Source organism: Rhagoletis pomonella, unplaced genomic scaffold (assembly GCF_013731165.1).
Source record: "Rhagoletis pomonella isolate Grant_MI unplaced genomic scaffold, Rhpom_1.0 Rhpom_scaffold_02350, whole genome shotgun sequence".
NCBI classification, from domain to species: Eukaryota; Metazoa; Arthropoda; class Insecta; order Diptera; family Tephritidae; genus Rhagoletis; species Rhagoletis pomonella.
In genome coordinates this window covers 1-15623 of record NW_023460904.1, presented here as the reverse complement: position 1 = coordinate 15623, position 15623 = coordinate 1, and the positions used below count along the sequence as shown (strand labels likewise).

The following is a 15623-nucleotide window of genomic DNA, read 5'->3' as shown; positions in this document are numbered from 1 at the left end:
GTTAATATACCCTTGTGCACAAGTGCGCTCGGGTATAAAAATGAAGGATCGAGTGAATTACGAACACTAAATGCAAGTTTTCAACCACTGTTCTCTTTCAATGGAACTGGAAACTCAGCGTGCAATACGATCCTGGGCACAACTTTCCCTGTGCTTTATAGATTGTGCAAAGATTGCCTATTAAATATAAACCCTTAAGTGGGGTGCGAAACGAACTGGTGAAGGTTTTCATTATATTTTATACGGGAAATTTTTGTTTTTCATATTCTGTGTTTAAAAATTTACCTCTGAAAAATGCAGAGCTGATTTAAAGGACAGCTTAAGAAATAAAGGACAAAAGGCGTCCTTTATTTTGTAAAAAATTATAAAGGACAGGGGGTTAAAATAAAGGACTGTCCTTTCAAATAAAGGACGGATGGTCACCGTAAACATACCAAACGGCTGAAAATTTTTAAAATCAGACAATAACGACGCCCACATCCCATATAACGGTAATTTAGAGAAATACGAAATTTTCGTTAAATCAGTAAATGCAGAAGCTAATTTATACAAAATTGATATTTGAAATAACACTTTAACAAAGAACACGTTTATGATACAATTTTGGAAAATGATGATACTAAACTTGGTACGATTATTTCGCTTACCACACAAAAGCAAAACGTTAAAGATTATTGAAATCGGACTAAACTTACTCCCACTTTTCATATAACGGTAAATTTCAGAAATTCTTGAAACTTCGATATTTCGAAATTTAAGGACGCTAACCTAATCAAAATTGATCTAACAACAATTCCTTGAAAAGAAGTGATACCGCCCACATCTTATTAGGTATAACGGTAGTTTTCAGAAAGGTGAAAAACTATATTTAATACTTTCGCCGGGTATTTAATGTTCGGCTCCACCTGAACTTAGACTTATTTACTTGTTTTATTATAATTTTTTATAGACTTTTACGTTAGTGGTATGAAGTTTTTGGGGGAGAAGACCCCTAGTAAAATTTTCTGAAGAATAATTTTCTGGAATATATCAATCCTCTTACGAATTTGCTTTTTGTGGGGTTTCTTGAGGTAAACCAATAAACATTTAGGTTTGAGCTGAACTTGAGGTTAAGTTGAGAACTAAGGTGTTTCTCAAATCTCCAATGTTGTTTCTCAACAGTACCTCAAGTGGAGGATCATAGCGCTCTCAACAAAAAGGTCATTTTTCTTTGTATGAAAAAAGGACTGTTTCTCAAGTTGAGAAAATGCTAGTTCTCAACTTGAACTCCAATGTAATTCTCCATTTGGTCTCAAACATATCATTCAAATACTGAAATTGAAATAGTAAAACACCTTATAGCTTTTTGATTGAAACGACATATATAGATGAATTTAAATATTAATTTTTCAATTTTTTACTCATTTTGTATTATGTAGTTAATTAATATCGTATTACAATAGGTGCGTTCGTTTAAAATCTCCAGTAAAAACCAACCAACAGCAAAATTCCGGCGAAATGTCACCAGTTCTCTCACAAGAGAAAAGTATCCAAAACAGTACGTAAACAGAAAATGTGCAGAAACTTGCAAGTTAGACAAACAGCTGATATAATTTTTGTTTACATTCAAAAGTGTAAAATTTAAAACGTACGAAAACTTATTACAAAGTGGTATGCTGACACAGTTTATTGATTAAACAAATAACTACTTACTTCTTACAAGTTTAATTAGTCGCATTTTGTCATTTTTAACTTCCAAACCATCAAATTCAATTTTGTAAGTTGCGTAAATTGCGTAAATTCAAACTAGCTCTTTTTGATCAGCTGTTTTCCTGTTGGCAAAAATTTTTCCAGCAGAAACCAGCAGCTTCCCTCAAAATTAAATGTCACTTTGCTCTATCAATTTCCCCTACTTTGCAAGTTTTTTGCGTACGCGAACGCAAAAACCGGAAAGTTTTGGTTAAACATGAAAAATTAACAGCTACGCGAACGCAACTAATAATTCACTTCACAGTATACAGTCCGACAGTAATTATGCCACTTGATTCACTTCGCGTTTTATTTTCTTTCAAGAATATTTGAGGATACTTTGAAGATTACTTACTTTTCGTTGGTAGTTTTCCCCTTTATATTGCTTTACGGCCTTATTCATAAAAAATAAAGTAGCTTTAAGAAAGGTTTATAAACTGAGAAATGTATGAAAACGTCATTTTATAAAGCTCTTTAAACCTACTTTATTTTTTATGAATAAGGCCATTAGTTTTTCACTTGATAATTAAAAATTCGTATCTCTATCACTTTTTACGTATCTGCGCGTGGGTTAGAGATGAGTTGGAGAATGATGTTAGATATCAACTTGAGAACTATGAATTTCTCCAAGGTTGGAGAATTATTTTTTTGGTGTTTATTGGGAATGGTCAAAACGACTTTTTAAGGCGGGGGCTAATGGGTTAAAATGTTATACGAAAATATTTCCCATGAAATTTTACTATGTATCTTAACCTTTAACTTCGCTCAGGCATCTCTTTTAACCATATTTTCCACTTTGTTGAAAACTACTTAGGCCGGGACATGAAAACTTTAGTAGGACATAAAATAAAAATACGGGGTAACATTTCGTCGCCCGGGTAAAAGATTGTCGTAAGTCCCCTTTCAGACACGTCAAGTCTTGAAAGCAATTTTTTTCGCGTACTGTTTTGTGTTTTCTATTTGCTTCCAGACGCGTCTACTTTTATTGAATTCAAGTTCATGGTTCTTTAAATGGGAAGCAACGAAAAGATCCAAAGAGACAAGAAAACTTGAAACGAATTGACGGTACGGAGTATCTGTACTCTTCCCCTCTCTTTTCACCTTCTTCGCCTCGGAACGAGCAGACTTGAAAGCAAGACTTGGTGTGTCTGAAAGCTGACTAAGCGTCATTTTGACGATTTTCAGTTAAAGATGCAGTTTTATTTGTTTAAATAAGATCTTTCGATTGGTGTTATCAGGTTTTGGATATCTCCTTTAGCTTCGGAGATATTGAGTAAAATTTTCTCGTATTTGCAAGTTCACAAGCGACTCTGTCAACATTTCCTTGTATATGACGAAAAATTTCACATACGACAAAATTTTCATACAGTTCGATGAAATTGATTACTTGTTAAAATATTGTCTTACAGGCTAACCTAATATTCACGCACGCCGCCAATTTACTGTCAAAAATTTCTCATGCACATACAACTTGTATGGGACCAACCGAAATTGAACGGCGTGCGTATGAAGCTAACTCAATTTGCAATTTTTGTTCTGCGTGACATTTTGATTTGACGTTTCGCTCAATGAAATCAAATGCAAACGCACGCAAGCCAATTTCGGGTGACGCAAAAAAACAAATTCGACGGCGTGCGTACCAAAACGCAAGCCGCGAATATTAGGTTAGCCTGTTATGTGACTAATTGTATGGTACATACGACAAAATCACACCAATCCTATACAATGGAGAGTCGGATGACGGCAACTCTTATTGACAAATTGTTTAATATTTTGTTGATTTTTATTCATTCATTTACATCTCAAGTGTATTACAAATTTTTTGCGAACGAGCAAAAAATAACCAACAATTTCAGCCTTTTGCTTACTCGCATTTAGTCTGTTCCTTTGAACTTCGGACTAAAACCTGTGGAACTGTCAAACTGTGAAATGAGAGTAAAAGGAGAACAGATGCAGAAATGCATAGGAACGTAAAAAGCACTATTTCCTGTAAAAACGTCAGTCATTTGTACAACACTGATTTAGCTGAAATATCACTAAAAATTATTAAAATCTATACATATTAAAACATTTCGTTGTTTACTTCCATTTTTTTACAAATATAAGGTACTTTGCTTTCACCGCTGCTAGTTTTTGCTTGCACATGCAAATCAGCTGATCGTTTGACACTTTCCATGAACTTACAGTAAAAGAAACTCCGGACTAAATCCTGTAACTTCTGACTAGGAACAGTTGCTCAGTTACTCTCTCAAATGCGTTCCCACTTGAAGGTTTTATGTCAATAGGAACGACTTCCTGTAAGTTCTGACTAAATCCCGTAAACCGGACTGCTATTGGAACAGACCAAGGCACATTAAACAGGTAGTATCAGTAGAGCAAAAACAACATTTGCGTGTATTTTGTTGTTGCTTCTGGTATCGAAAGTGTCAACAACTGTTCTGATTTTTTTCTTCTAAATCAAAGCGTGCCATGTGAAATACAAAAAATTATAAAAAATAAAAAATTGAAATTGGAAAAAATAAAAATTTATGCAACTTTCTTTCCTAGTAAATTTGTTTGCTTCTCCAAGCATTGATCCATCCTTTGTAAAGCCCAGTAATCAGCGGTCGTGCTGCCGAGTTGGGCGAACGTTCCAAAAGCTGCTATTCAATCGCTTGTTTTGTATGGAAAAAGGTTTCACAAGCCAATGGATTTTAACAACTTATAATTTTCGTGAGAAAAAATTAAAAATATTTGACATTTTCGAGACCAAATAATTTGAAAATAAATCAAATCAGCTGCTCTACTGATACTACCTGTTCAATGTACCTTGGAACAGACTATGTGTGTGTGATTTGTAGTAGCAATGTTAATCCCGGGATCCCGGACATTTTAAGATCTCGAAAATCCGGGATTCTTGGCAAGCAATCCCGGGATCATCGGGATTTGTAATTTGCACTGATGGAAATAATAGAAACTCCTTTTCTTGAGCAGTATTGGCTATATTTCTTTTCTTATTTAATAATTAATATTTTTTTTAAATGTCTAGCTCATTATACACAGAGAAGACCGCGTGATAGTAAACTTTAAACACAAATAAAAATATACCGCGAAACCCTGGGCCAAATATAGTAAAATTGCGTTTTTAGTTTTTCACTCTGACGTCAGTAATTCAAAAATGATTTAAGAAATTCAGAAATGTGCTTAGAGAAGTATGGGTATAAAATTAATAAGGAAATCCTGTAGAATTTAAACAGATTCAAGTTTCTGGTGCAGAAGGTAAATATTGAAAATGTCATTTCAAAATTTTATCCTAGAAATTTCGCAATATTTGTTTTTGAAAAAATTATGTGTTAAGGGCTTATATAAACTCGATAACATCCTCGGATTTCGTTCTTCTAACTTTGTCAGCTTAAAAATTACCTATTCGTCCTTGTGAATCCAAAAAAATTTAAATTTTTTAAATTCTGTTTTTGTTATTTTTTGGCCTTATAACAATTATATTCAACAATTTATATTGAGCTCGAGGCCGTTTTTTAAATGAAAATTGAGTCAGTGGAATCGTCGGTTCGAATCCTACTGAAAGAGGTCCGATGAGGAAATGTGGTGATTTCCGAAATAGCTATCACTTCTACCATTTTTTCAAATTATTGTGGCTTTTCCACAATAAATTTTCATTTAAAAAAGGGCCTCGAGCTCAATATAAATTGTTGAATTTTCTATTGCATTTGTTACCCATATTTTTATTCTTCAGTGCATTGAATTTTTTAACAATTTTTGGAATTAATCATATCTTTGAAATTATAAAGTCCTTCAAAATAAATCCTGCGGTCAGAGAGAAAAAAATAAAAAACGCCACTTTAAATAAAAAAGTAGGTTTCAAACCCATTTATTTATTATTTATTTCATGGTAGGAGAGCTTCTCAAAGAATATAGAAACAAATTTTTTCGATTCAAGTTGTTGAAAAGTAATGAATATCTAAATCCGGGATTCCGGGATTGTGACAACGCCTTCCCGAAAATACCGGGATCGGAAAAAGTCGAAAAATTAGCATCCCTAATTTGTAGTGTCATACAGCTGACCAGCGTTTAACGTGAAAATGTAACATACGACAAAATGGCTTTATAAAAAAGTGGTTGTAAAAGCTATATGAGTTACTGAAAATTTAAGAGAATGTGGTTTTATACTTTAAATAGTATGTACAATCAAGCGTTAAATTTTGGTAAAAAACGATTGTACAGCTTTTGAGAAATTGAGACTGAATCTTTAACATCGATTTCCCAATACTTGCCGAAAGTCGCGTATTTTATTACTGGATATGTATACTTTCGGAAAATATTAGCAAAGATCGGGCTGGTTTGAATAGTCATAAAATTGTCGCACAGTGTTATTTAGAATATCGTCAGTGGTAATGATTTTTATTTTTTAAGTTTTATACAAAACGTTAAGTTCAATAGTTATTTTTATACCCGAGCGCACTTGTGCACTTGGAACGCGCATTCACTTTAAGCCAAGGACGAATGGGATTAAAAATAGGCAAAAGCGGACAATAAGCGATATTTTAGTATTGACTAAAGTTTATTTACTCAAACTTGATATTTCCAATGACGGAAAATAAGAATATACATTTTTGGAATATGGGCCTGGAAAATAGTTATTTAATCTAATTTTTTGATATACGAACTCTTTTTCGAAATTCATTATACCTCTATCTTTTTTTCGAAGACAAATAGTGTCCCAGAGGTTAATGGTTGAGGGTTAAGGTGAATTGGGGGTGCTGATATAAGTCAAAAATTTAGTATTGTCCTCTCCACTGGATATAAAACGCATTTCGGTTCCAATTTTCCAAGGCAAGTAAACAATCGATCCACGTTTTAGTTTTAAAGCATTGTTGCCGATCGATTCTAAAGTGCGTTGTCCGCTTATCACAAGTAATATACCAGGAGACTGTTCAACCTTTAAAACATATTCTGTATCGTTTCGTCCTAAGGTCAGTTGAGTCAAAGCAAAATCTTCAACAGGCGGTTTGAATAGTAGTCGCTGATCATCAATGCGTTCCGGGGCAAAAATTTTATTTTGAGCTGGAGAACCTGTATATTCTAAACAACTGAGAAGTTGATTGATATCCTTATATTTAGGCGTTAATCCAGCACGTATTACGTTATCGGAACAAGCCATGCACTCCACAACATCTCCCGATAGGTAAGCGTGTATTTGGTTTGCTCCAAGGAACATCGCCTGACCCGGTTGCAGGCGAATAACGTTCAAAAAGAAAATAGAAAGTACCCCAACGTCATTTGGAAAATCCTCTTTGAGTTTATTGTATAATTCGATTATATTATAATCACATAGAACTGTGGAGGAAGACAATTATAACTTTCAAGTTAAACAAAACCGAAATATTTCCTATAAGCTCACCTTTCGAATATTCTTTCGAAATCGAGTCGATGCATAGACCAATCTCGATTGCGCTCTGGTTCAAAAGTTTTTCATAACAATGTCGTAAACCTTGTTCGTCGTCTTTAGCTAAAAGATCGAGGTCCTTGGGATCATCTACGGTCAATTTGTTGAGTGGATGAATTCTGAGTAGAATGTCTCTTATTTGCGGAAGAGGTCGAAAACCACACAATCCCACAAAAGGCGTAAGGGCTATCGCCATTTCAGGTTTATGGTTGGGGTCCTTGTAAATTTCAGGTTTACTTGTGTGCAAACGTCTAGCTTCCTCCTGTAAATAGGATAACAATTTTTTAGAACTGTCTACGGTAAAATTACTTAAAGTAACTTTATTAGGATGAACTTGAATACTCAGCGCTTTGTTTATACTTAAAACTTTCAATAAAAACGGTAACTCTTCTTCCAATTTAGAACCATCCGATTTGTACCTGGATGGTCCATTTGGATGAGAACCCATCCATAGTTCAGCATAAGTTGATTTTAAATCCACTTTAAATTGTGGGTCATTTAAAGTTGCTAGTTGGGCTACGGCAGAATCGTTTCCTAATTTTCCCCATTCATATTTATGCACAAACCCAATGAGTTCCATGTTTATTAACTATTCAATTCCATACAATTACTTATGCTTATATATATTTTTTTTAATTGTAGAGCTGATGATGGCCAGACACTTAAATCACTTATGCGTATATGTGTTTACATTCCTTGGGTCAAATTGAAGGTGATACAGCAGTAGCGAATAGGGATGCAGAAAAAATATCGATGCATCGGAAACATCGATGTTTACTATGTCTAGGTTCAGACGGAGAAACTTTTGTCGCGGCAACTCGTTACTTGTGGGAGAGGGGGAGACGAGGAAAGTGGAGGGCACCGAGTTGCTCGTGCTCGGGCAACACGCTTTGCGCTATCGTTCGTCTGCGTAATTCTAGTTGGCCGTTCACAGCTGACAACAACAATTTTGTACAAAAGAATTTCTCTGTGTGAACACGAAGAGCAACACCAAAAGAGAAATTGTCGAAAATGAGCAACAAATGTTTCTCTGTGTGAACCTAGTCTATTCGATGCATCGAATAAAACCGATGTGTTGGATCTTGCGATATATATCGTATTTTGAAATATTTTTTTTTTATGCATCGACTTTTGTGTGCAATATACACTGTACCAGTGTTGCCGTTTTCTGCTAAAGGACCCATTTTACCCTTTTTAGCGCCTATATGCATTGACCCGACATTTTGAAAATTTTGGTTTTTTGACCCTTTTCCAAATTATGTGCGACTTTTGCCCCTTTTCAGAGATTTTGGTTAGGAAATGTTAACTTAACTTAAGTCGAAACTAACAAAGTTGCAACTTAAATTTAAGTACCAACTTAAAATTTACCTCTATTCATAGTCGCATTTCAGACTTCTACTAGATAGTTTCGACTAAGTTTACGATATAGCAAAACGAGTGTGAAAATGTATCGATTTTTCTTTACGATATTTTTGAAAAATTACAGTTTTATTAAATAATGTCAAGTTTGATCATCCGTTTATGTAATTTTTATTTTTATTGCATGATTATGCAAAAGAATAAGGTATCATTTTCTTGTAAATTGTGTGAAATAGCCAGAACAACCGAAGTGATGTGAAGTCGATGTTTATCGATAGCATGCTGTGAAACATACAAATAGTAGATATCTAGATGTTATGCACAAATTTACTTTAAAAGAACTAGCGTGTAACTGACTTATTATTTGAGAATTTATCTAAAAATTATTCCAATTATAAAGTTGTGATGTAGCGAATTGTAATACGCATTTAATTTCATCTTCCGATTAAAATGGATCGATCTATGTAAATTTTAATTAGAGATTATTCAATATTATCAAAATCACCCTCTACCAAATTAATTTTTACATATTTCGACTGTTTTCCCTTAATTTGATAAAATACTTCTTCCTAGTTACGACTTAGTTGCAGCTGCAGCCGAAACTAAATTTTAAGTTGGTACTTAGCCAGAAAAGTCGAAACTAAGGCGACTATGAATAGCTTTAGTTGTGAATTAGAATAGTTTCGACTTAGTGAAGTACTAAATATGACTATGAATATGCGCCCATGCTATTAAAAAATATTTCCCCCTGTAAGTATGAAAAAAATGCATCACTTAAAGCTTTTAAAGGGAATGCAAGTCTTTTCCTTGCAGCAACTCGATTTTTGTGTATGTTGGCAGCCCTGTTTTCGGCAAAGCTGCACCCGGATTCCAACTTTTGCTATCGCTAAAATGCTAAACTCTGCTAAAACGCTTAAGCCAGAATTTTATCCAAATGTTTGGCATTCTCCGAAGATCGCGATTCTGTCCACCCTGTCGCTAAAAATTGCTTAGCCTAAATTTTAGTACTTTATCCGGCCGCCAGGGGCGCTGTGCAGCACCGGCAGCTGTCAAAATTTGTTTTGATTTTAATAGTGATAAATAGTGAAAATAAGAGTAATAGCCCGAACACAATGAAATCGACGAGCTACGAACCATAGCTGTCAAATTATTTTAACGGGCTACGCGACGACTGTGGTTGTGGCCAGGTTAGATCTATTTCTATTTTTCCAGCGACGGATAAGGTTCTTCCTCTTCTTTTATGTCAAACTCATACAAATTCATGATATCGCTGCCACGTTCAGAAAATCATGTCGTCATCGAAAAAGCATTTAGATAATGAAGATAACAAATTGGCAACTGTAGCCCGTAGCTCGTCGTTTTCAATGTGTTCAAGTAAAACTTTGCAATAATTTTGACCGATTTATTATAAATTCATATAACTAATTAATAAAATTAATAAAGTACAATCAAAGAGTTTTGGATTGCAAATTAAATAAAGTGTTTGTAGAGTGAAAACAAGTCGGTTAATTAAGCATTTTGGTGCAACCATGAATAGAAAAAACTGCTGTAATGCAAAAATTTACGAATTTACTCCGCTTCGCTCAATAGAATTTCTCAAATCTTGCGATTTTTTTTGACCTTGATAGGAGATCATTATTCAGAAATAATTTTTGGAATCATAATGCTACTTATGTAAATTTTCAAAGAAATGTACCTCATATTTCTCCACGCTCTTTTCCATCTATCACCGTCTTTAATGGCTCCTCCATACGTGTTTAGTTTCTGGGCAAGATGGTTTCACCAAAGAACGTAGATAACAAGAAGGGACTACTTGTTATAATTGTGGCGAAAGTGCACAGCAGGGGCGTGCCTTCTCTTTTCATCCAATCAAAAACAATTATAACGAATTGTCCTTTCTTGTTATCTACGTTCTTTGGTTTCACTGCTCGAATCTTAAAAAAAAGAACTTAATCAATTTCATTTACGACAAAGTCTTTTTTTTTTAATCGAGTATTTTAAACAAACAACAATCTAAATATTACCTATTTTTTGTTGATATACTTTTATAGCACCTAATTTTTGTCGTCGTCAAATTTGCAGGCTTTCAAGCGAAAAAGAAGCATTTTTACCGTTTACTCACTTTATCCGGGTTCATTCAAAAAATTAACCAAAAAATGGCGATTTTTAGAGTTGCATTTTAATGATAGAATCGCGAAAATCGCTGAAAATTGCTAAAATTCATTTGGCACTTTTTGGCGTTGGAGTTTTAGCGATAGCGAATGTTGGAATCCGGTTGCTGATCCAATAATAGGGACTATGGGGCCACCTCTGAGATACCACCTTTCCGTTAAAAAAAAAAAAATTATAGAAATCGGTTAACGTGGTCAGTGTGACTGTTTTGATCAAAGTGGATAAAAAGTGATACATTTTTCGATGAATTTTGGAGGGATACTTCTTTTTAAATTATGATACTTTTCCAATCGTGTAAAAAAATTCCCGTAAAAGTAGAAACACTTGCCAGAGATGTTTACAAATGGTGGATGAATTTGCCGAGTTTCAACACTACTACGTTGGTGTTAAAAACCATGTAAGCGAGCTAAAAGATGCTTTAAATAACTTTTTATATTTCGAACTAACCTTTCCATCTTTAATCTGTTATGTTTGCCGCACAGCTCTGCCGCTGCAGACCGAATTTTCTCAGATTTGAATTTGATCAAAACAAATAGAACAAATCGCTTCACTTTGCCAATGGTGAAAGCATAATGTTTTCGAAATGCCTTAAAAATCATTAAAAAATTTTAGTTCTGAGTCCTATAAGTACAAAAAGTATTTTAACTAACAAGTACTTTTAAGCAAAAGACAACCGACTTCAATTCTCATATAAAAACTTAGGAGTACCGTTAATTTTTTCATGATCAAATGATCGGTGCGAGACACTACCTTTCCGATGGAAAAAGAATTATCGAAATCGGTTGACGTGGTCCAAAGGTATGCGTCAACATAGATAAAAAAAGCGTGAGTACTAGGTACTCATGAAGTTTGATGTGTATACATATGCGAACGGCAAAGCATAAAAGCACGTTTACATATAAATATAATCTCAATCAAAGCTCGTTAACTGTCAAATTGGTTGTACTTGTTATTCACACAACTCGAGGAAAAGTTAAACTTCTTCTCTGTGCCACCGTGGTCACTTTTTTTTTGCAACACATATTAAGCCATTTAAATATATTTTAACTGAATATTTTGTTAAAAATACCTTTCCAAACCTATTTTCCTTACTAGCGTCAATTTTTGTTTACTTTAACATTTGACATTCCTCCCCTTCTTCGCAAGTATAATCGATAAAACTGGGTTGGACACCAAAAAGTTATCGGTTTAATCTGAGATATTTTTAATTATAATTTTGCATGGCTAATCTCTTTTTCTAGTAACAGATTACGGAGTCAAGCTCGAAAATTAGGATACTATTTTTATATATAAAGGCGATTCGGTTACACACATACAAATGTAGGTTAGGTTAGAAATTAAACATTAATTTCACTTAATTTTATTCATTTTGCTGATTTAATTTTTTTATTCATTTTCATTTTTAATTCTTTTAATACATGACATTATCGGTATGATTGATAAAATATACTTGTACATACATATATACTTGTGACTCAAGGGCGTTAAAATATCTTGGATTTTTTTTTAGATTTTCAAGTTTTATGCGGCAAAAAATATTTTATTGCCTCTATCTACTCAAAATTGTTTATCAAATGTAAAATTGAAATAATTTGTATTACAGATAGGTTATATTAATAAAATATATATATTAGCCAATAATTTACTATTTAAATATATTGACTACCTTTATTTATAAAATGTGTGTACACTATCATTGGTTAATTAGTTTTCGCTTTCAGAATCTTCGCTGGCCTCAAACTAATCCTTTGTCACATCTTTGACAACAGATTTAGAGGGTAACAGCAGCTTTGTTGTGTCTGGGGAAAACGATTTGATATTTTTTCTTTTTTTGCACCGAAATACTGCTTAAAAACGAGTCCGAGCTCATCAACAGCCGGTTATATATGTCACGGTTACATACTTCACGAGAAAACTTCCGGGAATAATTTTCTCGGTAGTGTTTGTTGTGGGCCTCTTGAGCCTCCCCGATAATTGTCCTATTGTTAATAAGGAATTAGTATCTTGTGCATTGTGGGTGTCATAGGATGCCATGCCGTCGTCGATTCGCCACTTCTCGCTCGCTATGTTTGAGTTCCGGTCGCTTAAAGAAAAATTTTGCATGTGAAAGCAACAACAAAGTTAGCTAGCACGGATAGACGATAGCAAGTTTGGTTGTACCTCATTGAGTTCGTTCGTTTCGCCACTTGCTAACTGATGGCGAATCGATGACGGCTAATAATCAATTGTAGCGCATTTCTCTTACTATGCATATGCCTAAATGTATGCAACCATTTGGCAAGCGAACACAGGGTGCTTCTAATGAAAATAAAAATTTTATGCTGAAATACACATGCTAAGCCCTTCGAAATTTTGTGCTGGGATATGCGTTACAGCTTCGCAAATTTTACCCCTACCGTAACCAAAGATGTATACACATAAAAAAAAAAATAATATTCCGACGAATTGATAACCTTTTCCTTTTTGAGGTCGGGTGAAAATAGGATTATATATAAGACATTTTTGTTGTTTTTATTATACCTATAGCCAGTTGAACTGATACATGTAAGAAATTTTCATTTTTATTATTCAAGGACAGAATTGAACTCATACTTGTAAGACATTTTCGTTATTAACCGACTTCACAAGAAGGATAACATTGGACCACGTTAACTGATTTCTATAATTATTTTTTAAAAGAAAAGGTGGTACCTTACAGGTGGTCCCATACTAATTTAATTAAAATCCGCTCATTGGATCATGAAGAAATTAATGAAAATCTTTAATTTTTATATAATAATTGAAGTCGGTTTTGTTTTTTGCTTAAAAATTACTTCTTATTATCATACTAGTACCATGTACAACTGATACGTGTACCTTTTTGCAATCAATAAATGTTAAACTGTTTTGAAAAAGGTTTTTCATAAAAATTATTGCTTTTATCAATATGGAATACTTTGATATCTGAAATAAAAAAAGTGATACAATTTTTCACAAGCCCGCAGTCACACTGAACGTGGTACAATGTTATGCGGTAACATAATAATAATAATAGATTGGGGCTTACACACATGTGAGTGTTTGGCCGAGCATCTCCTCCGACTTTTGGCGTGCGCCTTGATGTTGTCACACAAAGCGGAGCGACCTACGGTTTTACGCCGACTCCGAACGGCAACTGTATTTTTATGAAAAGCTGTTTTTCATGGCAAAAATACACTCGGAGGTTTGCCATTGCTTGCCGAGGGACGACCGCTGTTAAGAAAAAACCTTTTTCTATATTTTTTGCTTTGACCAGGGCTTGAACCCAGGTGCTGATGAGTGAAAGCGCGCACTGCTTATCACTACACCACAGCGGCCTACATACGGTAACATACATAACAAAAATATATTCCGACGAATTGATAACCTCCACCTTTTTTGAAGTCGGTCAAAAATAATTAGTCTGCTCCAATGACAGTCCGGCATCCAGAATTTAGTCAGAACTTACAGGAAGTCGTTCCTATAGACATAAAACCTGTTGGAACACTTTTAAGAGAGTAACTGAGCAACTGTTCTTAGTCGGAAGCTACAGGATTTACTCCGGAGTTTTTCTTCCTGTAAGTTCATGACAAGTGTCAAACGCTAGGCAAGGTTGCATTTGTAAAGGAAAACAGAACGCGGCGAAAGCAAATAAACTTATTTGTTTTTGTTATTTTATGGCGTTATAACAATTATATTCAACAATTTTTATTGAGCTTGAGGCCGCTTTTAATGAAAACTTTTTGCAGTATTTCATTACTATCAGCAACAAGAATTAACAAGGCGTACTTAGCACAGTGCGTAGGCAATTGGCTGAGTCAGTGGGATCGTCGGTTCGAATCCTACTGAGAGAAGTCTGATGAGGAAATGTGGTGATTTCCAAAATAGCTATCACTTCTACCATTTTTTCAAATTATCGTTGCTTCTCCACAATAAGTTTTCATTATAAAACAGCCCCAAGCTCAATAAAAATTGTTGAATATAATTGATATAAGGCCATAAAATAACAAAAAACAAATAACTTAAAGACGAGCACACCTAAAAGTTAAACATTCTAATAATAGAAATATTAACAAAAACCAACAACCACATGATCAAGTGAATTGCAGCGGAATAGCTGCGCTTGATTGTAGTTGGCTTAACAAGTGAAATAGTGGAAATAAGCAACAAGAATTAACAAGGCGAACTTAGCATAATGCGTAGGCAACTGGCTGAGTCAGTGGGATCGCCGCTTCGAATCCTACTGAAAGAAGTCTGATGAGGAAATGTGGTGATTTCCGAAATAGCTATCACTTCTACCATTTTTTCAAATTATTGTTGCTTTTCCACAATAAGTTTTCATTAAAAACGGCCTCAAGCTCAATAAAAATTAATGAATACAATTGTTATAAGGCCATAAAATAACAAAAACAAATAACTTAAGGACGAGCACACCTAAAAGTTAAACATTCTAATATAGAAATATTAACAAAAACCAACAACCACATGATCAAGTGAATTGCAGCGGAATAGATGCGCTTGATTGTAGTCGGCTTAACAAATGAAATAGTGGAAATAAGCAACAAGAATTACCAAGGCGAACTTAAAAGGTATGCGCACGAGGCGATTTTGCGTTCAACTTTTGCTTTTAACTCACGCAGGGTTGCACGAAAAAAAAGTTGAATGGCTAAATGTTGGCTGGCGACCAACCTTGTTGAAAGCGATTAGTTGAAAGGCCGTTCAATTAAAAGTAGAATGCAAAGTTGAACAATACAAACGTCTTTTAATGGCGAATATTTTGATAGTTTTTTATATTTTGATATTTTTAGCCATTCAATTTTTTTTTCGTGCAACCCTGCGTGAGTTGAATGCAAAAGTTGCCTGAAAAATCGCCTCTTGCGAAAGCCCTATTAGCACAGTGAGTCAGTGGGATCGTTCGAATCCT

General features: G+C 34.3%; 1 protein-coding gene across 2 annotated transcripts; it reads right to left on the bottom strand.

The window, feature by feature from the left end:
* Nucleotides 1-6253: 6253 nt before the first annotated feature.
* LOC118753321 (mannose-6-phosphate isomerase-like) lies at nt 6254-7894 on the bottom strand. 2 transcript variants are annotated; one of them, XM_036488194.1, is made up of 3 exons: nt 7491-7894; nt 7127-7433; nt 6254-7062 (listed from the first exon to the last, which is right to left on the bottom strand). In XM_036488194.1, the coding sequence occupies exons 1-3, from the start codon at nt 7749-7751 to the stop codon at nt 6467-6469; spliced, it is 1164 nt and encodes a 387-aa protein (XP_036344087.1). In that variant the 5' UTR covers nt 7752-7894; the 3' UTR covers nt 6254-6466. The 2 variants fall into 2 exon arrangements, with proteins under 2 accessions (XP_036344087.1, XP_036344088.1); XM_036488195.1 differs by having other exon boundaries at nt 7591-7894.
* Between the last annotated feature and the right edge of the window lie 7729 nt (nt 7895-15623).